The sequence below is a fragment of the Salvelinus sp. IW2-2015 genome, linkage group LG4q.1:29 (genome assembly GCF_002910315.2).
Source record: "Salvelinus sp. IW2-2015 linkage group LG4q.1:29, ASM291031v2, whole genome shotgun sequence".
NCBI classification, from domain to species: Eukaryota; Metazoa; Chordata; class Actinopteri; order Salmoniformes; family Salmonidae; genus Salvelinus; species Salvelinus sp. IW2-2015.
Window position 1 is genome coordinate 50,790,892 of NC_036842.1, and position 25,607 is coordinate 50,816,498.

General features: G+C 42.5%; 1 protein-coding gene across 1 annotated transcript in view; it reads right to left on the minus strand.

Annotated features, from left to right (window-relative positions):
- Positions 1 to 5,162: 5,162 nt before the first annotated feature.
- mfge8b (milk fat globule EGF and factor V/VIII domain containing b) overlaps positions 5,163 to 25,607 on the minus strand; it is a 46,237-nt gene continuing 25,792 nt past the window's right edge. Inside the window, exons 4-10 of the mRNA XM_070442945.1 lie at positions 18,936 to 19,049; positions 17,687 to 17,868; positions 16,841 to 16,996; positions 16,329 to 16,473; positions 13,119 to 13,303; positions 8,687 to 8,842; positions 5,163 to 8,312 (exon numbers count right to left, since the gene is read on the minus strand). Coding sequence (XP_070299046.1) covers positions 8,169 to 8,312; positions 8,687 to 8,842; positions 13,119 to 13,303; positions 16,329 to 16,473; positions 16,841 to 16,996; positions 17,687 to 17,868; positions 18,936 to 19,049 — 1,082 coding nt within the window. The 3' untranslated portion in view covers positions 5,163 to 8,168. The remainder of the gene's footprint in view (positions 8,313 to 8,686; positions 8,843 to 13,118; positions 13,304 to 16,328; positions 16,474 to 16,840; positions 16,997 to 17,686; positions 17,869 to 18,935; positions 19,050 to 25,607) is intronic.

Consider the following 25,607-nt stretch of genomic DNA (forward strand, 5'->3'; position numbering starts at 1 on the left):
TTTAATGCAGCATTATGATGACTCATTCGTCCCAATGGAAGGGATTAACGGATTTGTGGAGTGCTGCAGAGATGGTTGTCCTTCTGGAAGGTTCTCCCATCTCTACAGAGGAACTCTGGAGCTCTGTCAGAGTGACCATCGGGTTCTTGGTCAAGGAACGACGCTGGGGATGAGAAGCAGGTACAGGGAGTGAACATTTAATTAACCACGGACATGGAAGAGGACAGGACAGCATCTGGACAGGAACACACAACGACATTAATGCTGACWCAGGGATCTAACCAAAGAAACAGACTGATATAGGAGGACCAATCAACATAGTGATGGAGTCCAGGTGGGTCCAATGAAGAGCAGGTGCGCATAACGATGGTGTCAGGTGTGCGTAATGATAGGCAGTCTGGTGCCCTCGAGCATCAGAGAGGGAGAGCGGGAGCAGGCTTGACAGCACCCCCCCTCTAGGGGCGCCACCCGGCCTCCCACCTGGGCGAGCCTGACGGGCCAGCCGAGGCATGGGCGCTGGACAAGCCGTCTGGGGCATAGAAGCCCAACGAACCGACACAGACGTAGGAGCCTGGCGAGCCGGCTCAGGTGTGAGAGCCTGACGATCCGGCTGAGATGTGACAGCCTGATGATCCTGCTGAGGCGTGGGAGCCTGACGAACTGGCTGAGGCGGACGGGAGCCGTTGTGGCCGGCTGAAGCATGACGTGGAGTGGGCGCCTGCCGAGCCCACCGAGAATACCTCTCGAGCAAACTAAGGCATGGAAGCCCACTGAGCTAGCTGAGGCACCCCTGGTTCCCTCTGCGATAGCACCCGGATCCAACGTCACGAACCAAAACTTCCTGATGCTTATTTTAGTAAGGAACGCCGCTGGGGATGAGAAGCAGGTACAATGAGTGAACATTTAATGACCAACGGACATAGGASAGCATCTGGACAGGAACACACAACAACATTAACGCTGACTCAGGGATCTAACCAAAGAAATAGACTGATATAGGAGGGGCAATCAACATAGTGATGGAGTCCAGGTGGGTCCAATTAAGCGCAGATGCATGTAACGATGGTGACAGGTGTGCGTAATAATGATAGGCAGTCTGGTGCCCTCGAGCACCAGAGAGGGAAAGCGGGAGCAGGCGTGACACTCTGAGCTCTATGGACAATTCCTTCGACCTCATGGCTTGGTTGTTGTTCTGACATGCACTGTCAACTGTGGGACCTTATACAGACAGGTGTGTGTCTTTCCAAATCATGTCCAATCAATTGAATTTACAACAGGTGGACTCCGATCAAGAAACATCTCAAGGATGATCAATGGAAACAGGATGCACCTGAGCTGAATGGGATGGCGTATCGGTGCAGAATGCTGTGGTAGCCATGCTGGTTAAGTGTGCCTTGAATTCTAAGTAAATCACTGACAGRGTCACCAGCAAAGCARCCCCAAACCATCACACCTCCTCCATGCTTCACGGTGGGAACCATACATGTGGAGATTATCCGTTCACCTACCCTGCATCTCACAAAGACATGGCGGTTGGAACCAACAATTACTAAATGATTCCATATGTGTCATTTCATAGTTTTGATYWCTTCACTATTATTCTACAATGTAGAAATGAGTAAAAATAAAGAAAAACCCTTGAATGAGTAGGTGTCCAAACGTTTGACTGGTACTGTACATATATATTTTTTTATGCCTGTTTTCCATGTTATTTTGCCATTAATACGTGTCACATATCAGTTTTCAAACAATGAAAAAAATATATAAAAGCCACATACAAACTTGGTCTCTTTCTTGCTTGTTTGAATAAGGCAGCTCCAAAATGCAGGTGTTTCAGCCTAGCTCGGTGCTTTCTGTGGTGGTGGGGCAGCCAGCGGAAAATACGGAGCGTAGGAGTTGGTAATGTTCTCTAYTCGCGCCGTGATTGGCTCAGTATTCTGTCATTCATGGGGACACTACATCAACACAAAATCTATGGCTAGAGCTAAAYAATTCAAGCCCTTGAGTGCTGCCATAGAGTTACATTATAAGTGCCCATCCAAGAAGGCTCAAGGTCATTGGCCACAGATAAAATTACGTCAAATCATGTTGTCTACAGTAGCTTTGATTGGACTGATCATGTCAACATCATACTTTCAAAATCTTAGCTAGCAAGCTAGCAGTCATCATGAATCAAGTCGATAATCTACTGGAAAATCCTTTTCAATCCTTGTCATATGAAGAGAAATAGTGAAGAGAAATTATAGATAAAATGTATTGGTGCTCATCAGCTATTGGACATAAACATTACACAACAAGTTTGAAATCGTAAATTCAACAATGAGTGGTTTGGAAGGAATCAGTGCCTAATTGCAATCATTGCAAAGCAATCACTAGCTTGCTATTCAGTGGAGTGGGTGTGCGGTCCAAGTCTGGGTTTAAGGGTCTCTTTTCCAAMCTTAATTGGATAAACATTCAACATTGGCCGTGCTGTCAATCCAGCATGACTTCTGCCGCGCTCAAAACAACTGGAACTGGGAAATCTCAGACTTCAGTAAGTTCAAGACGCCTGGGAACTCTGAAAACAACAAGCGCTGACTAGGAAAATACGTTTTGAACGGTCATACAAATCGGAATTGCAAGTCGGGAACTCTGGCCTCTTTCCAGAGCTCCAACTTGCAGATCAACTGTACGTCATCATGAATTCACCCTTGTTTTTTCCCCCCAGAGTTCCCAGTTTTCTTGAAGCACCATAATCCTAATCTAAATGACCGCTCTTTCGTATCTCCCTGTGCCATAGTTTGTACATCTCAATTGTCAGTAGAAACTACATTTGTTTAAGAGTCATCCATAATTTTTTTAAAGGCGGTAAATGAGGTGAATGAACTGTTGTTTCGCTGCCAGACAAGGCTCCGCTGATAGTCAGTATAGCAGTGGTAAGTGTTGGGACTGCTGTTTGGACTCTGCTGTTGGGACAGCTTTTTGTAGGCCCTAACAGTTTGCACCATTATAGTGCAATTAATGTATTATTAGTGTTGTGGCTTTGCTGGCAGCATCAAAAAAAAAAAATGTTTGCCTCAAATATTTACATGCTAAAATCGTCACTGATCACATTACACATTTAGTAATGACAGAATGCATTTTCAACTTTCACGCAATGTAACACTTTTGTATGACAACGTGTGCATTGAAAAGCACACCAAAGACGGCATTAACAGTAAGTAATACAATAAAGACAGCGGCACTTTCTAAAACACAAGCAATTTTTCAGACTACCCCAAATAACATCTGCTAATCTGCTCTGAGACTAGTCAAGGATCATATCACCTCTGCCTTACCGGTCACCCTAGACCCACTTCGATTTGCTTACTGCCCCAATAGGTCCACAGATTATGCAATCGCCATCACACAGCCCTATCCCATCTGGACAAGAAGAATAACTACAGTTGAAGTCAGAAGTTTACATACACTTAGGTTGGAGTCATTAAAACTCATTTTTCAACCACTCCACAAATGTCTTGTTAATTAACAATCTACAGTTTTGGCAAGTTGGTTAGGAAATATACATTGAAATCTGAAGCTGGTTAGCTTTAGAAAACCCTGTGTAGATCTAGCTTGCTTCTCGGGTGCTCTGTAGGGCTGTCTCAATTTGTTTTTTAAATCTGTCCTCTCCTCCCCTTCATCTGCAATGATTAGAGACTTGACAGGGGGAAAACCATACAACGGAAGCTTATAATTAGGCTGGCTTTCACCTAGTCAGTTCTCTAAGATCAGAGCAATGAAGGAGAGGAGGCGAGGATGGATTTTTAAGGTAATTGAGACAGCCTATGAGTATAATGACACCAACATGACAACCTTTACACCAAATAGTGCAGGCAATGTTGACTGYCACACTTTTAGACCAGCACAAACACCACACCCACAGTCCTTTATCTGGTGGCTCCATCCATGTGATACCACTGTAGTCGAACTGTAAACAGGGAAATGGAATGACAAAGGAACAGCCATAGGCACAATCAGTGATACGTGTAAACTGAGGTTTAGAAAGTATGGAGGCTCTCTTCTGTGTGGAGTCACTCTTCTGTCATTAGACTCACAGCTGTACCCGAAGAGAAAAAAGTTTAAGGGTGATTACGCATATATATTTTTTTTTCTTTAAGGGTTTTATTATCCTGGTATTTAGTCACATATTAGTCAGGTACATGTTAATGCACTAATATTTACTAATTTCTTTCGGGTTCATTAAAATAAGTACTATTATACCATATTAAAAAGGAGGAATGAATGAAAATTGGTGAATGCACCAATTTGTAAGTCGCTCTGGATAAGAGCGTCTGCTAAATGACTTAAATGTAAATGTAATGAAACCTAGTCAGTTATCCAACTGAATGTATTCAACTGAAATGTGTCTTCCGCATTTAACCCAACCCCTCTGAATCAGAGCGGMGGGGGGGGGGGGGGGGGGGGGTCTGCCTTAATCAACATCCACGTCATCGGCGCCCAGGGAACAGTGGGTTAACTGCCTTGCTCAGGGGCAGAATGACAGATTTTTACCTTGTAAGCTCTGGGATTCGATCCAGCAACCTTCTGGTTACTGGCCCAACGCTCTAACCACTAACATGGAGTTACCAACAGTGTTTAAATCACATAATGTCCTCATAAATACCAGGTAAATACAAACTTGAAACAGGACAGTCAAATAAAATGCTATAATTTGAGCACAATGGAATAAGAGGTGGCTATGGAACTATTCTTGTTGCCATGAGACCAGCCTCATAGGGATAGCAGTAGAAATCTGTATCCATAACAGAGTTAATGTGTGTCCATCCATACAAGAGGATGGTACAGAGGAGGAAATTGCAAAGGGGTGGGYGGTAATGATTTAGATAATACCGTGGTATAGGAGGGATAGATTAGCCTTCAGGGCGTAAAAATGCTAAACAGGCAAATGGACCCAAAGATTCCTGCCCTTTWGATCCTCTCCTTTTGAAGTGAAAGTTAAATTAATTCAATCCTAATGGATTCAGGTTACTGTCGGGTAAAAGATACAATCTGGGATTTGTTCAGGCCATATGAATGACCAAAAATGCCTGCAAATATCTCAGATTGCACCTTTAACCCAATGCAGGTGAAATGGAGACGGTGAAATTGAAACCAGGTTAGCTACTGCACAATATACAAGCTGTCATTTTAAATCCTTTATTGTTTGTGTCTTGAGAGTTAAGGGAATTATTTTAAGAAACACAGAAAACAAAAACTGATCAATACTAATAATATCGCATAAAAACACATCAATTGAATCTTTTTTTTATGAATCATATAAAACCAGGACCGTGTGGAAATGAAAGAACGGGAATAACTAGAGTCTGATGAACGAATCAGAAAAATTTACAGAGAAAATATAAATCAAAACGTCTATGTTGGATCTAAAAAATAAAAAAAAGTATAGTCAATACAATGCATGCAGACATCAGATAATATAACTATTTTGGAACAGTCTACAAAGATCATAAATATATTACAGTCTTTGACACCACAATCCATCCATAGCCTTGCAAATGCATCGTTATTCACATGCATTTAAAGAGGATATCTATCGCCAATGTTTTCCAGCTGTTCATATTAATATTCATTCAAATCAAAAACTATCTTATTGCACAAGCCCATAATTCATCATTCATGGGGGGAGCTTGACAATGCTAGCTATGACCTAGGAGCAATATGCAGATTGCCATGTCACGTCTTACGTTCAGTGCAACCGTAGAAATCATTTTTAAATTKGATTTTTCTTTTCCATCTTATCAGTGTGGCCACAGCCTTCGAATTCTCCGCATCATTTTGGTCCTCTTGTGATAAATGGATGGCATTTGATTGGTCTGATGCAAAACATTTACATATTACAACTTCAAGGAACACATTTTTACAAAAAGTATTTACATTAGGTAGGATAACCAGCTCAAAAAATAACAAAAACTGGCAGAAATGTGTTTTTTTGGTTGCTATCGTCTGTCAAAAATCTAAAATTGCCCTTTGATAACTTATGGAAGCCATATAACTGCTCTCCTATGCAGTGACATGACAGATTCATAGTATTAAAACGCTTTGTTCTCAAACACTCAATCTTCAGGTAAGTGCCAAAATAKAGGAAACACCAACATAAAGTGTCTTAATAGGGCATTGGGCCACTACGAGCCACCAGAACAGCTTCAATGTGCCTTGGCATAGATTCTACAAGTGTATGGATCTCTAATAAAAATTAATAATGGAGCGAATTGAAGGGATGTGATACCATTCCTACACAAGAAATTCCATCATTTGGTGTTTTGTTGATGGTGGTGGAAAACACTGTCTCAGGTGCTGCTCCAGAATCTCACATAAGTGTTAAATTGGGTTGAGATCTGGTGACTGACACACACACACCCTTTAAACACCCTGTGCTCCTTTGAGACCCCTCTTTCAAAGTCACTGAGATCTCTTCTTCTAGCCATGGTAGCCAAAATAATTGGCATTATTAAGCAATTGGGCAGTTTTATACATGATCCTAAGCATGTTTGGATGTTCATAGCTTAACTCAGTAACCACACCTGTGTGGAAGCACCTGCTTTCAATATCATTTGTATCCCTCATTTACTCAAGTGTTTCCTTTATTTCGGCAGTTACCTGTATGTCTGTCAACGTCTGTACTTTATTTCTTTAATGTAGAAAACTTTGAGTTTCCACATATTTACCTCAGCAAACAATAATACAGCTTTGACCCTGAAAGTGCCTTTTAAAAATGGGAAAACMAAATCATATTAAGTTGAGCTGTGTATCATAAGGGTTATAACAACATTAGTAGCACATACAATATGAAAATATGCCTGGTTCCAGATCTGTTGTGCCGTCTAGCCAACTGCTATGATCGTGTTTGTCAAGACAGCACAAACATCTCTGGGATCAGGCTAGAATTGATCTGCCTTAATCTGGCAGCATCATCAACTTGCTAACCCCCTATTTTCTATGTCACTTCATAATATTAGTCAATTAGTAATAAATGCATTACATTGACGTCACAACTCACAGTGCATTAATGAAAGGACAGACACAATCAGAGCAAATTGAGTTATAGAACACCACATACTGTAGGAGTATTACTGCACTTGTAGATACCCTTAGCAAAAAAATATAAACTAAAATTGCATTGAACTGTTTTGGGATTTGAATATCACTCAATGTCACAAGATTACAGAATAAGAGTCTCTCCCCAGCTTTTTATACATGCTTTCTATTTTTTTGTTAAGTCTGCTACTTATTTGGAAAAACTGCATTTAGTAAAAACATGGCTAATAAATCATAATGCATTCACAACTAGTCAACCAACACCATCAATTTGTCAACAAAGTGAAATTCATTTGGTATACCTTCCTTTTTCAAAAAATACAAGTCAATCTTATAAATCCTATAGTCACACGACGGGTCTTTCCCTGGTTAAGAAGCCCAACGAAATAAAACACAAACAAAAACTCCCGCAAAACACATCTCTTCCGGAGCACTGCAGAATCAAGAAAATGGCTAAGCGATAAGACTACACGAGGGTGTTCGATAATACTACTACGCACTTCAGTGTCTCTGGATGGTCAGGTGACAATTCTCAGTTGGAAAAACATCTCAGCCAAGTTAGCTACTACTGTATTGTACATCACTAGCGATGGGTCTCAGGTTCAGTCTTCTGTGCCCATATTCATAAAGCGTCTCASAGTAGCAGTGCTGATCTAGGATCAGTTTTGCCTTTAAATAATAATTATTAATAAGAGGGGGAACCGGATCCTAGATCAGCACTCCTACTGTAAAACTCTGAATAAGGCCCTGATCTAGGAAGGACAGGTTCAGAGTCCATGTAGTTCCGGCTGACACAGCAGTAGTCTGTGCGCTCGACGTACAAATTGACCTTCAGCACCCGACCTAGGCTCAGATTACCCCTACCTAATRCTACCCGWAACCATTAGGTGGGCTYATCTGACCCTAGATCAGTGGTTAGGGTCCATTTTGTACCTTCTCCAGTCGGGGCAGGGTTGTGGTGGTGGCGTGGTGTTTTGCTGCCCTCTACGGGTGTGAGCAAGGCAGTGCAGGRGTGGCTCAGGAGGTTTTGGAAAGGAGGAGAAAGAGGAGGAGGGGCAGGGAAAGAGGAGGAGATTTGGGCGGGGACGGGGCTACTCATCGCAGCCCAACAGCTCCATTCGTAAGGTGATGCGCTCGTGCCACGCCCACGGCAGGATGCGGACCAATCGGGCATAGAAGGGAGGCTCGAACACATTCTTTTTGTGGACGTTGTTGTCGCTGTTACCCGGGAAGATCTGGAAGTGGGGAGCCAAATCACAAGCACAGAACTGATGAGTGCTAGTTAGATGTTCAGTGTCTCTTGCCCTATCATACAATATAAAGGTCATCATTAAATCTATGACATCTTGACTTTGCGTTTCATCCGCTGAATCAATAACACCTATATTTAATATCAACAAAGTAATTCAACTTGGTCTATTATTCGTAGGCAGGCACACATTCATGCTTGGCTCCCTTTAAATGGATGTTCCACTCAAAATACATACGGTAGGGGAATCAACTCCACTTAAGGTTAGTYTAAAAACCATGTTGTATTTTGGGTGGAAAACCCCTTTAAGAACACCCTAAGAGAACACACTACCCTGGAGGGACAGATTTGGCCACCTACCTTGTCTGTGCTGGCGACGTCGTCCTTGACTATGCTCCAGGACTGGCCGTCGTCGCTGTAGGCCACCTTGAAGGCAGAAACAAACTGGACTGCCCCAAAGTCCTTGGCCCCCTGGGTAATGATGCCTGTGATCCTCTTGGGGGACTCCAGGTCCACCTGTTACAGAAGGAGGAATTGTCAGAACAAGCAGGGTTCAGTGCCAGAKTCTGGTCTAGTGGCAACGCTGCCGYCTCCAGGCTACAAAGCCTCCTGGAGACGGGGGTTTGAGCCCTCTGTGTCTCTGCCACTTTCTCATCTGTGCCCTTATTTGTCTGTATCCCCCACTACATCTCCCCACCACACTGTTCTACCATGAAAAATAAGAATATTGTGTCATCGGAACATCTTAGGCTTACGCAGATAAACTGAGTTCAAAACAAATTGTCAGTAATTTGTCAGTAAAGTAAACTTTCAGTGAGAATCTTCCAGAACTTTCACCAGCACCAACTCTAACCTACAGTTGAAGTCGGAAGTTTACATACACCTTAGCCAAATGGTAGCATTGCCTTTAAAATGTTTAACTTCTWTGGGACTGGGGGGCAGTATTGAGTAGCTTGGATAAAAAGGTGCCCAGAGTAAACTGCCTGCTACTCAGGCCTAAAAGCTAGAATATGCATATAATTAGTAGATTTGAATAGAAAACCCTGAAGTTTCTAAAACTGTTTGAATGATGTCTGAGTATAACAGAACTCATATGGCAGGCAAGAACCTGAGAAAAAATCCAACCAGGAAGTGGGAAATCTGAGGTTTGTAGTTTTTCAAGTCATTGCCTATCAAATATACAGTGTCTATGGGGTCATATTATACTTCCTAAGGCTTCCACTAGATGTCAACAGTCTTTAGTACCTTGTWTGAGGGGGGAATGAGAGCTGTTTGAGTCAGGGGTCTGGCAGAGTGCCATGAGCTCAGTCTCGCGCGCTCTCGTGAGTTAGCTGCGTTCCATTGCATTTCTACAGACAAAGGAATTCTCCGGTTGAAACATTATTGAAGATTTATGATAAAACATCCTAAATATTGATTCTATACTTCGTTTGACATGTTTCTACGAACTGTAATATGACTTTGTCTGAACRTTCGCCTGGACTTGCCCGCGCCTCCTGAGTTTGGATTTGTGTACTAAACGCGCAAACAAAAAGGAGGTATTTGGACTTATTCGAACAAAACAAACATTTATTGTGGAACTGGGATTCCTGGGAGTGCATTCTGATGAAGATCATSAAAAGTAAGTGAATATTTATAATGCTATTTCTGACTTCTGTTGACTCCACAACATGGCGGGTATGGCTTGTTTTTGTGTCTGAGCGCCGTACTCAGATTATTGCATGGTGTGCTTTTTCCGTAAAGTTTTTTTGAAATTCTACATAGCCGATTTGCTTAAGGGAAAAGTGATCTAAAATCCATGCATAACACTGTATCATTTAGCAATGTTTATTATGAGTATTTCTGTAAATTGATGTGGCTCTCTGCAAAATCACCGGATGTTTTGGAACTACTGAACATAACGCGCCAATGTAAACTGAGATTTTTGGACATAAATATGAACTGTATCGAACAAAACATACATATATTGTGTAACATGAAGTCATATGAGTGTCATCTGAATGAAGATCAAAGGTTAGTGATAATTTTATCTCTATTTCTGCTTTTTTGTGACTCTCTCTTTGGCTGGAAAAATGGCTGTGTTTCTGTGACTAGGTGCTGACCTAACATAATCGTTTGGTGTGCTTTCGTCTAAAGCCTTTTTGAAATCGGAGACTGTGGCTGGATTTACAACAAGTTTATCTTTAAAATGGTGTAAATACTTGTATGTTTGAGGAATTTTAATTATGTGATTTCTGTTGTTTTGAATTTGGCGGCCTGCAATTTCACTGGCTGTTGGCGAGGTGGGACGCTACCGTCCCGAATATCCAGAGAGGTTAACTTGGGGCAAACGTTTTGGGTAGCCTTCCACAAGCTTCCCACAATAAGTTGGGTGAATTTTGGCCCATTCCTCCTGACAGAGCTGGTGTAAACTGAGTCAGGTGGTTTGTAGCCCTCCTTGCTCGCACACACTTTATCAGTTCTGCCCACAATTTTCTATAGGATTGAGGTCAGGGCTTTGTGATGGCCATCCAATACCTTGACTTTGTTTCCTTAAGCCATTTTACCACAACTTTGGAAGTATGCTTGGGGTTATCGCCATTTGGAAACCATTTGCGACCAAGCTTTAACTTCCTGACTGATGTCTTGAGATGTTTGCTTCAATATATCCACATAATGCTTCCTCTCATGATGGCATCTATTTTGTGAAGTGCACCAGTCCTCCTGCAGCAAAGCACCCCCACAAACAGGATGCTGCCACGGTTGGTATGGTGTTCTTCGCTTGCAAAGCCTCCCCCTTTTTCCTCCAAACATAACGATGGTCATTATGGCCAAACAGTTTCTATTTTTGTTTCATCAGACCAGAGGAGATTTGTCCAAAAAAGTACGATCTTTGTCCCATGTGTAGTTGTAAACTGTAGTCTGGCTTTTTATGGCGGTTTTGGAGCAGTGGCTTCTTCCTTGCTGAGCGGCCTTTCAGGTTATGTCGGTATAGGACTCGTTTTACTGTGGATATAGATACTTTTGTTACCTGTTTCCTCCAGCATTTTCACAAGGTCCTTTGCTGTTGTTCTGGGATTAATACTTTTCGCACCAAAGCACGTTCATCTCTAGGAGACAGAACGCATCTCCTTCCTGAGCGGTATGACGGCTGCTGGGTCCTATGGTGTTTATAATTGCGCACTATTGTTTGTACAGATGAGCGTGGTACCTTCAGGCGATTGGAATTGCTCCCAAGGATGAACCAGACTTGTGGAGGTCCCAATTTTTTTCTGAGGTCTTGGCTGATTTCTTTTGATTTTCCCATGAGGTCAAGCAAGAGGCACTGAGTTTGAAGGTAGGCCTTGAAATAACCACAGGTCACACTCCAATTGACTCAAATGTTGTCAATTAGCCTATCAGAAGCTTCTAAAGCCATGACATCATTTTCTGGAATTTTCCAAGCTGTTTAACTTCTCTAGGGTAGGGGGCAGCATTCGGAATTTTGGATGAAATGCATGCCCAAATTAAACGGCCTGTTTCTCGGGCCCAGAAGATATGATATGCATTTCACTGGTAGATTTGGATAGAAAACACTTCAAAGTTTCCAAAACTGTTAAATAGTGTCTGAGTTTAACAGAACTGATTCGGCAGGCGAAAACCTGAGAAAAATCCATTCAGGAAGTAGTTTTTTGTGGGGGGTGTTTGTAGTTTTCTATTCAATGCCATTACAGTATCCCTTGACTTAGGACTCGACTTGCAGTTTCTATGCCTTCCACTAGATGTCAACAGTCTTTAGAAAGTGTTTCAGTCTTGTATTCTGAAAAATGAGGAAGTAAGAGCAGTCTGAATGAGTGGACCCTAAAGTTTCACGAGCTTTTTCTTGCGCACAACCGAGAGAGTGCGTTTCTTGTTTACTTTTATATTGACGACGTTATTGTCCGGTTGAAATAGTATCGAATATTTTAGGCTAAAAACAACCTGAGGTTTGAATATAAACAGTCGTTTGACATGTTTCTATGAACTTTACGGATACAATTTGGATTTTTTTGTCTTCCTGTTTTGACTGCGTTTGAGCCTGTGGATTAATGAAGAAAACGCCGAGGTTTTGGGTATAAAGAGACTTTATCGAACAGAGGAACATTTATTGAGTAAATGAATGTCTGCTGAGTGCAACCATATGAATATCATCAAAGGTAAGGAGTTAATTTTATCTCTATTTCTAAATTGTGTAACTGTTCTATCTGGCTGGCTACTGTTTGTAATGATTTGTCTTGTGGGCTATGTTCTCATAATCGTAATGTATGCTTTCGCCGTAAAGCATTTTAAAAATCTGACACCGTGGTTGGATTCAAAAGAAGTTAATCTTTAAACCTATGTAAAATATGTTTTGTTTTCTGAATTTATAATGAGTATTTCTGTATTTGAATTTGGCGTCCAGCAGTTTCACTGGCTGTTGAAGAGGTGGGACGCTACCGTCTCACGTGCCCAAGAGAGGTTAAAAGGCACAGTCAACTTAGTGTATGTAAACTTCTGACCCACTGGAATTGTGATACAGTGAATTTTAAGTGAAATAATCTGTCTGTAAACAATTGCTGGAAAAATGACTTGTGTCATGTCATGCACAAAGTAGATGTCCTAACCGACTTGCCAGAACTACAGTTTGTTAAAACAAGAAATTTGTGGAGTGGTTGAAAAATGAGATTTAATGACTCCAACTTAAGTGTATGTAAACTTCCGACTTCAACTGTATCTCCCTCAGCTATAGTGACCAGGTGACCAAGTGACCAACACCACATCACTTCCTACAGTTCCCTCAACCTCCTGCAGTTACCTGCAGCCACTCGGAGCGGTTGGTGGTGGCCGCCGTCCAGGCGTTGGTCTTGCCCTGCTTGTCCAGCCGGGCGTAGTGGGACTGCCAGGTGAACGCCTCAATTCCCCAGGTGCGGTGGACACTGGAGGCCGAGATCTGGCGGTCGGCGAGCAGGCGCGACTTCATGCCCAGGGGCTCGGAGCAACCTGCCGTGTTTGAATACACTGAAGTGAGACGACCGGGAGGGAAAGAGAGAGAGAAGTATGATAGACAAGGGACAGACAGAGAAGCAAGGCCCAAGCCAGCCAGTCAGTGAGCAGCACAGTGAAAGCACATGGATGATAGCCATTGATGACCAGAGTTGTGGGTAGGTGGAGTGAGTAGTGACAGCCTGTAGTCATGCGGTACAGATCAGGGTTTCCGTTAGCCAGTAATAGCCGGCTAATTGTCCGGGAAAATTATCTCATTGCAAAATAAGGATTTTTATCCTATTCATTGATGAAAATACATTGACCGGTCATGACCGGTCATGCTTATCGGTCTATAAGTTAATTTGCATAATTTTGTGGAATTAAATTGGCGCTTGTATATTCGTTATGCATCTTAGCATACAGAGAGCCTTTGCGCGGAAAATCTGTCAGACAGCACGAGAGCTGCTACAGCTCCTCAAAAAGCTCTTTCATTGCTGCTTGACGAAACATGGTGTGCTTTTATAAGCCCATCCATTGTACAACAATTCTAAATGCAATCCTGTGTTAAAAACAGTCGATGGCCACGGTTAAAAAAAGCTACTATTTTTATTTCCCAACTGGTAATTGATGCGCGCTACCCGTTTGCCATTCAAATGCATAGGCAACAGAAGACAGGCTTCATCAGCGTGTCACACARCACTTTGCTATGAGCTGGAGGCAGTATGCATTTTGAAAACATATTTAAATTGTTCGAAACCTGAACGTTTTACTAAATATTACGAGGCAGGTCTTACCTTGCTTCAAAGTAGCAAGCCAAAAACCGACCATATCAATGGAGGCAATTATTTTATAGACTTCCTTCCATATGCCATTGAAACCAGTAGCCTATTTCTCTTATGTCCTATTGGTTTTAAATAAATGTTTTCATTGTCCAGTAGCCAAAGGCACAATCCTAGTCATATTAGCATCTTTAGAGCTCCCCGCTTTCAACATTTCTAATAGATACTTTCATGTCACATGAAACTACTCGCATGTGCGATGCACTTTTGACAAATGGTGTTTTCCTGCTAATTGTATTATGGAACGAACATTCACGAGTAGCCTACTTTTTGACACATTTTTATTTAACCTTTATTTAACTAGGCAAGTCAGTTAAGAACAAATTCTTATCTACAATGACGGCCTWCTMCCTTGTGCGCATTGCTGCTGCGCTTATAATGTGAATAAATAATATAGTTTATCATCAACATMTTAAGCTAAAAGTTCTGATCTGTTGCATCAGACTCATGCTTTAAAAATACAATGTATGTAGCCAGTCCCACAACTGTCTGAAAGTCTGTTTTGAATAGGATATTTCTTTCTTGACAAGCTGACCAATAAAACAGGTAACATTTTCTACTATGAYGGATAGTAAATTGACATAGGCTTGTGATTTTGCTGTTCGTTACTCGTCTTGTTGACTGAGGAAAAGTAAACCGGGACAGTTATTCTAACGTCTTCATAGTGTGCATCGGAATTCAGTAATGAAGCACTTTGTTGCATCCTAGAATTTGCATGTTCCGTTAAGATMAATTACCATAGTCGAAATGGGATTTCTGTCATTCTGAACACTGTGGGTAGAACCTCTAAATCAGGTTATACACCCAATACATATGGATCCGGTAAATTTCTCAAATGTCCGTTCAATGAAAACCCTGGTTCAGCTATACAGCCATAGGGAATAGAGTTCAGCCAACTTATCTTCCATGATGGCGCAAAATGCTCTGCGGAGATMACATAAAAACGTGTATTCCAAGTATGCAAACAGAGTGCAACTGCATGCAGAATGAGAACGCAATTGCCTTGGGGTTTTTGGTGGCAAGATGGCAGCCGTTTCAAATGATACATCTCAACTCAAACGGAGTTGGCCGAAYTACGTTCATCTACGGCTCTAACGATAACGGTGGAGAAAGAGCGAGAGCGATGGACGCCGCAGCATGCTTGTAGTTGGGCTGAGCGTCGTTGAGTAGTACTGTGTGTAGAACATGCGAGCCTACAGTAGTACTAGCATGCGTGTCAGGTGCCCAAGCGTGTCACTTGTGTGCCATGCAGTTTGTATTGCAGGATGCTTTGTGTAACATGCATGTGTCATGCAAAGGTCATGCAAAGGTGCCATGCAAAGACCATAACCAAGCACAAACTGGCATAGCATGCTCTGACAGACAGTCACAGATGGACATTGTGGACCACTTTTAAAAACACACACACGCACACAGATCAGTTTCCCTTGATTAAATTAAACAAAGCCAGTGTGTTGGCGAGAACTCATGGCATCATTATAAAGCAAATAGAAAGTACAGAAACTTTGTACAGAAAGTTGTTACACCAGAGAAAACATTAAGGCACCACCAAAATATCCATCTAGTTATGCTGGCATGGAAACAATGCTGTGATGATGAATGTGACTTGCATATTATTATTTTGTTACAATCCCAACAAATTTGATTCATTTACATGATAGGTCTCATTGCCAATATTTACACTGCAAAAAATGTCCATATGGTTTTGAAAAGTAATTTTTCTATCGTTAGCCCCCCCCCCCGCCCCCCCTCAGTAACACTACTGAAACAATTTCAGTCAGACCTAAACCAAAAACCTTCTGGTAAAACCAAAAACATTCTGTATGATGTAACCATCTGACACACACTGAAAAGCAAACCCCATTCAGTTTGTTGACGTTGTTATCAGTGTGTGTGTGTGTGTGTGTGTGTGTGTGTGTGAGCGTGCATGTGTGTAAGTAGACATGTGTTTGTGTGTATGTGCGTTTACCATTGAGCTCACAGCCCACCAGTTCCATGCGCAGGGTGCAGGCCTTGCGACAGACCACGGGGATGATGCGGAAGTACTGGCCGATGATGGGAGGGTCAAACAGGTTGGTCTTGGTGCTGTCGTTGTCCACGTTCCCCACAAACACCTGGAGAAATAGAAGAAATGTGTGTGTGTGTGTGTGTGAGCGTGCATGTGTGTAAGTAGACATGTGTTTGTGTGTATGTGCGTTTACCATTGAGCTCACAGCCCACCAGTTCCATGCGCAGGGTGCAGGCCTTGCGACAGACCACGGGGATGATGCGGAAGTACTGGCCGATGATGGGAGGGTCAAACAGGTTGGTCTTGGTGCTGTCGTTGTCCACGTTCCCCACAAACACCTGGAGAAATAGAAGAAATTAAGAAAAGAATGAAAAATGGTACGAAAGAATGACTTGAGTGAGTGATGTCAAAATGCATTACTTGAATTTCACCGGAGCTTTACAAAACAGGCCCCATGTGAATCAAACAGTAAACAGTATACTTCACCACCCCCAACCAATCAATGTCTTTCATTCATTTCCATGGAAATGGCACACTATTCCCAAAATAGAACACAAAGAAAAGCACACTACACAGTGAAGAGGGTGCAAATTCTACAACAGCCATCGTGATAGTATGTCTGTGTGTACATCTGAGAGGGTGTGTGTGCGCGTGTGTGTGTGTGTGTGTGTGTATGTGTGTGTGTGCCTGTGCGTGTTCACTCACATTGTCCTTCTTCTGCCCATCCAGGCGGTACACGGTGTAGGTCCTCCCGTCCAAACTCGACGCCACTTTGAAGGCCTTGATYAACTCTGCTGACCCCATGCGGCTGGCGCCCTGTGTCACGATGCCRGTGAAACGCATCTTCCTCTGCATGTTTATCTGCACAAATGACAACACACATTGTTTCGAATTTATTGCCATATAATAGTGGACATTTAAAAAAAGATTGGTCCTGTAGTCATYGACCTTTCACTGCACATGGAGGGGAATGACAAAAAATGTGGTTACAAGGTCCATGCCAACAACARCAATCAAATGTATTTATAAWGCCCTTCTTACATCAGCTGATMTCAAAGTGCTATACAGAAACCCAGCCTAAAACCCCAAACAGCAAGCAATGCAGGTMTAGAAGCACGGCATTGCATCCATGCAATGAGCAGAGTCTCCGAGAATCAAACATTTAAAATTGTGTCAGAATTAAAGCATCTCCTTGTTGCCCGTCTTTCATCTGCAATGATATGAAATAACCAGACAGGGGAATGTTATTGCCTCGTAGGTAGCAACAATATATTGCTTTCACCTATCCCCATGATGATGTTTTCAGATCAGTGCAGATTAGGGAGTGGAAGCCACTTTACTATGGAGACGACCCTAATCTACTCTAGAAAGGCTGTGGTCATTAGGAACACCAGAATTATTTTGCTATACTAAAAAAAAAAAAAAAAAAAAGCCTCTCATTAGACAAGTCCATGTAGTCTCTCCTGGTTTCAGTCAGTTTTCTTCCATTTGGTGCCTAAGGAACACGAGCCAGACATTGGTGTTGGAGCCAGCCTGTCGTACTGTACTGACCTCTATCCAGGGGTTCCTATCATGGGAGGCAGAGGTCCAGGCGTTTACCAGGCCTTTATTGTGCAGACGGGCCAGCTCGGGCCCCCAGCGCTGCAGGCCCAGGATGCCGTAGTGCACCGATGATGCCGAGATCTGAGACTCTGCAATGCCTCCGCCCTCCATGCCCAACAGAGAGATACAACCTGAGGGACAGACAGACATACAGACAGCGGTCACAAAAACACAAACAAGGCAGACAGAGACAGACAGACACAGAACCTAGCGGTTGAGGGAGTGAAGCAATGAAGAATCTAGCAGGTCAAATCTGTGGTGAAGTTAGTCTGGTTTATTATTTCACATTAGTACACATACATGCCCCACAAATCTATGGACTTTTTTGACAACAGCCAACAGTTTGACATCAAAACATTATCATATATAGATAGATAGATAGATAGATAGATAGATAGATCTATGTAAAAAAAAATATATATACATAAAAAGGAAAAGGAATTTTCATGCTGAAAACCTCTTAATAAACACCAATGGTATTCACTAAATGTATGGTTCATATTTAGGATAATGTTTTACAGCTTTGTCATTGTAGTTTTTATTTTAAAATCATCTTAATTCATTATTTAATATATTTGAAAGGCCACACACAGGGCCAGAGATTATTACAGACACCTGTGATAATCTGAAGTACCCAAAAGGGTCACTAGTTGTTTTATGATAGGATGTTATGTAATCTTCAAAGTTACCAAATGATGTTAGTTTACTGGTAAACTTAGAAGTTTCCAGTAATATACCYTCCCATTGCATCCCTAGCTAGGACTGTCTGTGAGTGGTCTGAGGGGGGAGGGGAAAACTGAAGACTAGCTGTTATTGGCAGAGAGGTTTGGAACGATCTTTCTTATTGGTCTATTAACTAATTTACTGCCTGGTGATGTCACCAGGAAGGCTAAAACACCATCCCACCAAAACAGACTGAAATTTCAAACAGCTCTTACACTAAAAAGGACATTATCACAATTTTCACAATTCCACAGTATTAGTTTAACCTCATAGTGTAAATATATATARACAACACAGGAAATCACATTTTTGACTGCACTGGGCCTTTAACTTGGTTACATTATGTTTTTCTTTATCACATTCAGCCTAATGTATTTTATTGCACTTAACAATATCATGGGGGACTAAGGCTAATAGAGAGACAGTGTGTGTGAGTGTCTGTGTGTGCGTGTGTGTGTGCGTGACTGGTGCTCACGCAGTTGGCAGTGCTTGCCCACGTAGGGGGACGGACAGCGGCAGTTGAAGTCTCCATTTAGGTCCCTGCAGGAGCCACCGTTCTTGCACGGCTGGCCGGCACAGTCATTCACATCTGTTGAGAGAAATGATGACCATTATCAGTCACTGGCATACAATCAACAGAACAGAACAATGATTAATAAGATGATATGGACAGGGGTGATCGGATCCTAAAAATAAAAAAAAATCAGCCCTCCTACTCTTGAGATGCTTTTTTGAGCACAGGCCCCAAACTGAAATCGGAAATATGTACATACTTAAACTGGATGATTAACTGACGGTTTRACACGGTTTTCAGAGTAAGTCATTTTTTGACTTCCTCCTAAAGTTTTTCCTCCCCTTCATCTACGTTCAGCATTTGACTATGTGCAAATGAGCTCTGATAAAGCTATTAGTAAACAGCAGCAACGCAATGGCTCAGATGAGCTGCTGTGTGGCCCAATTATCTGAAACTCTTTGACCTACCCCTAGATGGCGCACATTTCAATGGTGCACACTGGACGTGCGCTGTTGTTGTTTTTAGAGAGGGTGCTTGGCAACTGGCAGCGCTTTCAGGAGGGCAGCATGCATCAGAACAAACTTTTTAATCTTTTGCCCACAAGATTTGAAGGCATGACTAAACTTCCTTTGAACACTGCCCTAGATTGACTGTTTACTGTTTACCATATTTTTGTAGAATATGACCCAAATCTCACTTGTTGTCAGTGAAAAGTGTGATTAGTGTGATTCTGTGCTCAGGGCCAGGCAGGCAGTCAGTCGCCCACTAGGGAGGCACCAATGATGAATATAAACCCGGCACCCTCTTCCTAAAGCCCACAGGGCATCCTGCTCTGAGATTATGTTACTTCTCAAGAGACACACTCACAAAGTCACAAACACACACACAATTACTCATAATACAGAATACTAGTACACACAGTCTCATAACTAGGGCCTAGAGTTTTTCCAAGCCAGGAAGCATCAGGACAAACTCAAAGCCCTGGTCGTAACACACACACACACACACACACTCAGCAGGAATGAGTCAAAAGCCAAAGCACCTTGGACTTAAGCTCAATCCGAGATTTGCACGACTATAGCTGCTGTTTCTAAAAAGCTGAAAGCTCCTTCAAGCCCTCTTACTGTCTCAAGGTATTTTCGTGTGGTGTAGGCCTATTCCTATACTGTTACGGAGGAGCATATGGCGTAGCAGTATTTAAGGGCAACACCATATTCTCTCTTGACAGACTTCACACCTTAGCAAGAGGACATGGAGACACACACAGAGAGACTCATGGGCTCCCGAGTGGCGCAGCGGTCTAAGGCACTGCATCTCAGTGCTTGAGGCGTCACTACAGACACCCTGGTTCGATTCCAGGCTGTATCAKAACCGGCTGTGATTGGGAGTCCCGTAGGGCGGCACACAATTGGCCTAGCGTCATCCGGGTTTGGCCGGTGTAGGCCGTCATTGTAAATAAGAATTTGTTCTTAACTGACCTGCCTAGATAAATAAAAAAATACAAATATATATACAGTGGGGCAAAAAAGTATTTAGTCAGCCACCAATTGTGCAAGTTCTCCCACTTAAAAAGATGAGAGAGGCCTGTAATTTTCATCATAGGTACACTTCAACTATGACAGACAAAATGAGAAGGAAAAAAATCCTGAAAATCACATTGTAGGATTTTTAATGAATTTATTTGCAAATTATGGTGGAAAATAAGTATTTGGTCAATAACAAAAGTTTATCTCAATACTTTGTTATATACCCTTTGTTGGCAATGACAGAGGTCAAACGTTTTCTGTAAGTCTTCACAAGGTTTTCACACACTGTTGCTGGTATTTTGGCCCATTCCTCCATGCAGATCTCCTCTAGAGCAGTGATGTTTTGGGGCTGTTGCTGGGCAACATGGACTTTCAACTCCCTCCAAAGATTTTCTATGGGGTTGAGATCTGGAGACTGGCTAGGCCACTCCAGGACCTTGAAATGCTTCTTACGAAGCCACTCCTTCGTTGCCCGGGCGGTGTGTTTGGGATCATTGTCATGCTGAAAGACCCAGCCACGTTTCATCTTCAATGCCCTTGCTGATGGAAGGAGGTTTTCACTCAAAATCTCACAATACATGGCCCCATTTATTCTTTCCTTTACACGGATCAGTCGTTCTGGTCCCTTTGCAGAAAAACAGCCCCAAAGCATGATGTCAGTCTTCCCAGCCTGGTGCAGGTCTACAATTTTGTTTCTGGTGTCCTTTGACAGCTCTTTGGTCTTGGCCATAGTGGAGTTTGGAGTGTGACTGTTTGAGGTTGTGGACAGGTGTCTTTTATACTGATAACAAGTTCAAACAGGTGCCATTAATACAGGTAACGAGTGGAGGACAGAGGAGCCTCTTAAAGAAGAAGTTACAGGTCTGTGAGAGCCAGAAATCTTGCTTGTTTGTAGGTGACCAAATACTTATTTTCCACCATAATTTGCAAATAAATTCATWAAAAATCCTACAATGTGATTTTCTGGAWDWWWWWTTCTCATTTTGTCTGTCATAGTTGAAGTGTACCTATGATGAAAATTACAGGCCTCTCTCATCTTTTTAAGTGGGAGAACTTGCACAATTGGTGGCTGACTAAATACTGTTTTGCCCCACTATATATATGTTAAAAAAATTAACACYCATGCATACACAAACCTACAGAAATTGACAGACACCCTATTTTTCTTTCTGCGTGACACCCTAGGTGACAGACGCTCTCTATTTGCGTCAGCTATGGCCTCTCTGCATCAAGAGGAATTGGCACATCGTAGACCAGTGGTATTCAAAGTCGGGGTTGCGACGAGGAACTGCAGTGGGGTTAAAAAAAAGATTATTGTATTGGACAACATACGCTGAGTGTACAAAACATTAGGAATACCTGCTCTTTCCATTACAGACTGACCAGGCGAAAGCTATGATCCSTTATTGATGTCACTTGTTAAAGCCACTTCAATCAGTGTCGATAAAGGGGAAGAGACAGGTTAAAGAAGGATTTTTAAGCCTGGAGACAATTGAGACATGGATTGTGTATGTGTGCCATTCAGAGSGTGAATGTGCAAGACAAAATATTTAACGGGGTATGGTAGCAGGTGCCAGGCGAACCGGTTTGAGTGTGTCAAGAACTGCAATGCTGCTGAGTTTTTCACACTCAACAGTTTTCCATGTGTATCAAGAATCAAGAACGCCCACCACCCAAAGAAGATGCAGCCAACTTGCCATCTTTGGGAAGCATTGAAGTCAACATGGGTCAGCATCCCTGTGGAATGCTTTCAACACCTTCTAGAGTCCATGCTCGATAAATTGTGGCTGTTGAGGGCAAAAGGGTGTCAACTCAATATTATGAAAGATAATTTGAAAAATACAATTTTATGAAGTAAATGCATTTATTGGAATTGAAAGTTATTGGTTGATGTAAAAATCGAAACGTAACAAWTTTAAGGTTGTGTCATTCGATTTGGGGTGAGGCCGCAAGAAATTCTTGGGAAAGAAATGGGGTGCCCAGAAAGAAATAAAAAGGTAATAATAATGGGTTCCCCACTGAAAAAGTTTGAWTACCACTACCGTAGASCATGCTGCAGCCTGGCTGGTTACCTCAAAAGCCATACAGACGCTGTAATCTGCCATACTTAGAGAGAGGGGGAGTGAGGTAGAAAAGGTGGCCTGAGGAGGAGGAAGGAGGGAGGGAGGACAATAGCCCTGGGACACTAACCATCCTGGGACATCTGGTGCTCCAGAATGACGTGGTGTGTGAAGGAGGTTGGAGGCCAAGGACCAACAGGTCACAGGAGGCCAAGGGCCAACGGGTCACAGGAGGCCAAGGGCCAACGGGTCACAGCAGGACACGGAGAGAGTTGTTTTTGTCTCAGTCATAAATGTAGTTCAAAATGATACACAGCAAAAATATATGGCAAGAACTTATTTTATCAATAAAACCCCATACTGTAACTCTCTCATATGTCCTGGTATGGATTTCAGCTAACAGTGTGCCAATTGTATAGATAGATGTTTGGCCCCAGTATASACATATGAAAAGATTGAGGCTATCGAGTGGACGAGCGCACACAGGATCATCAATACTCAGGCTTTGTTTGTGCACGAAGCAAAAACCAATACAGATCTAATTGTCATTGTTTGTAACGTGACCCAGATAGATCAATGCAGAGCAATGTCATCTGGCAGCYTTGCATGTGACAGAGTACACAACACAGCCTGAGCATCTGAGCTAGTAGGCAGRGCTAGCGGCATGAGGTGTACACAGAGGCGTCATGCCCATAGGGGGCACGTGCCCCCTCAGATTTGTCCTGTTAAAAATAATAAGCATCATATTTTTTGGTTTKATTTTTTGCTGTAYTAATACTAGCCACCTAGCAATTTTATGAAGTTGGCTTTAACTAGCCCAAACACACTAGGTTCCCAATCTCATAAATAGCTACCAAGAAGCCTATCAGGCTATCAGTCAAGTTAGAGTAGCTAGCTTGTCTAACTATCTTAGCTGGCATGCCTGCTGGCAAGGTTGGTAGACTAAGAAAAGCAAGCAATTACTAAATGTACTGAATAAGACTCACATTCCTTTCAATCTTTTACCCAGATTTAGGTAGAGAAGATTTGGTTTCTTTAACAAAATAGCCACKAGTCAGGAGGATATAGCAGAAAAACATTTATATATAATTAAATATAATAATTATGGCTATAGATTGCAGGAAAAACCTGTTTCAGGTGTTTGAAAAATGCCAATTCGCCAACTTTCCAACAGGGGCCTAGCCCCATTCTGGGCCACTCCCCAGTCATCCTTACGTACTTTATGRCCCCTCTGATGTTGGGATGCATGACACCCCTGAGTGTACCGTACGGCTTCCTCATACAGTATGTTTGCCTTGTGATCCATTGACGTGGATGTGATCCATTGCCTCGTGCCCACTGATGGTTAAACTAGCAGTGCCTCCATACCTCTTTAAAAAGGGGCAATCTTTGATTTTTTWAACTTTTAAATTCATGATAAAGCCATTGATTCTTGAAGAATGTAACTTAGAAAATGCCTCATGAGCTGAGTTCAAATGTGAGAGTGGTCACATTTCTCCAGCCCCACCCCTCAGCTGTTTACCGAAACAAATGACAGGGTGGTAGTTTTGTTATATTTCCAATCCCAGATTTCCCCTTTAAGGAATCCAGGTCAGAAAAGTCCCTGGCATGGGACACAGCGACAAACACCGGAAGAATTATAACTGAATCCTTGTAATGTTGTATCATGTAATATTTGTTCATGTGTAAATTAATCCCATAAGGGATTGGCTGCCAATTAGCGATTTGACACCCCCAAAATTTACGAAATAATTTCATTTATTTCGGAAGGGTACAACTCGGGGTGCCCCCAACGGCAATATGGTGCCAGGTTTAGRCACAGAGCTGCTAAATTAAGTGTATGATAAAATTGTAATTTGCTCATTGAAAACCTTTTGGGGACTAGCAGCAGTCCATAGAGATCCTCTAAAATGTCCAAGGATATCCCTGGTTCCAGACTTTGCCAGACCTTGGTGTGGGACCATGTATTATGTGTTGGTTCTTAATGAATATGCTGAGATTTGACAGTAGAGTTTTGTAGTCACAGATTTCCTATAATTAAGGGTTKTATGCTTATTTTTATATGTAATTCTATGATTGTAGTATTGTAGGTGGTCTGGCTATAGACAATACTGTGCGACAGAACGCTACAAGATTATAGCAACAGAAACATAAATTGGGTTGATTAGCGCAACGGACCTGAGCTCATTACAGTCTGGTGTTCTATCACCAATTTAGTAAAAATGACCTCCCCTCCTCAAACGCTACCAGAAACTACTGTAAACAGAGCAGAGCGTGACCAGTTGAGTCACAAAAACAGTCACACAAAAGTGCACACACCCACGTAAACAGAAATGGATATACACACACACACTAATCCCCAGGGGGTGCAGAGCTCAATCTGGCCACTTTGGACTAGCCACATCCTGGGTGTGGTTGAAGCACCTCTTAAAACCAGAAATCTGCCTGCCTGCCACACACACGCTTACAAACACAGACACACACGTGCACTTACACACAACCCTAATTACAGACACACACACACACACACACACACACACACACACACTAATCTGTTGACAAACACCTCAAAATAACCAACACAGAATAAAACAGAGGTCATCACCAGTTTAACATTTAAGCTCTCAGAGGCCATTTCAGCAGTGCCATTTCAGTCGTCGGAGCCTATTTAGGAGCTGACACTAAAGTGAGTAAACAGCATTGGACATGGCTTTCAGCATTAGACACTGCCTTCCCATTGAGGCTTTCAGGCCAATTTCACACAGCTGGTAGAAGTGCTGGTGTCAGACGTGAGTGGAGGCTGTGACATTGTCGGGGCAGACTTAACTCACTTTTCCGCCTCTTCCCATTTTACCCCGGCAACAGGGAGTGGGAGTGCTGCGCTCGGGACCACTTTGTTGGCTGGATGAGCATGAGAGCCCGATTTGTGTGTGTGTGTGTGTTTGCCAAGTATGTGTGTGTGTGAGCTTGCCAATTGTATCTGTGTGTGTGTGTATGGTAGCTCGCCAAGTGTGTATGTGTGCCAGTGTGTTTTAGCGTGCAGGTGA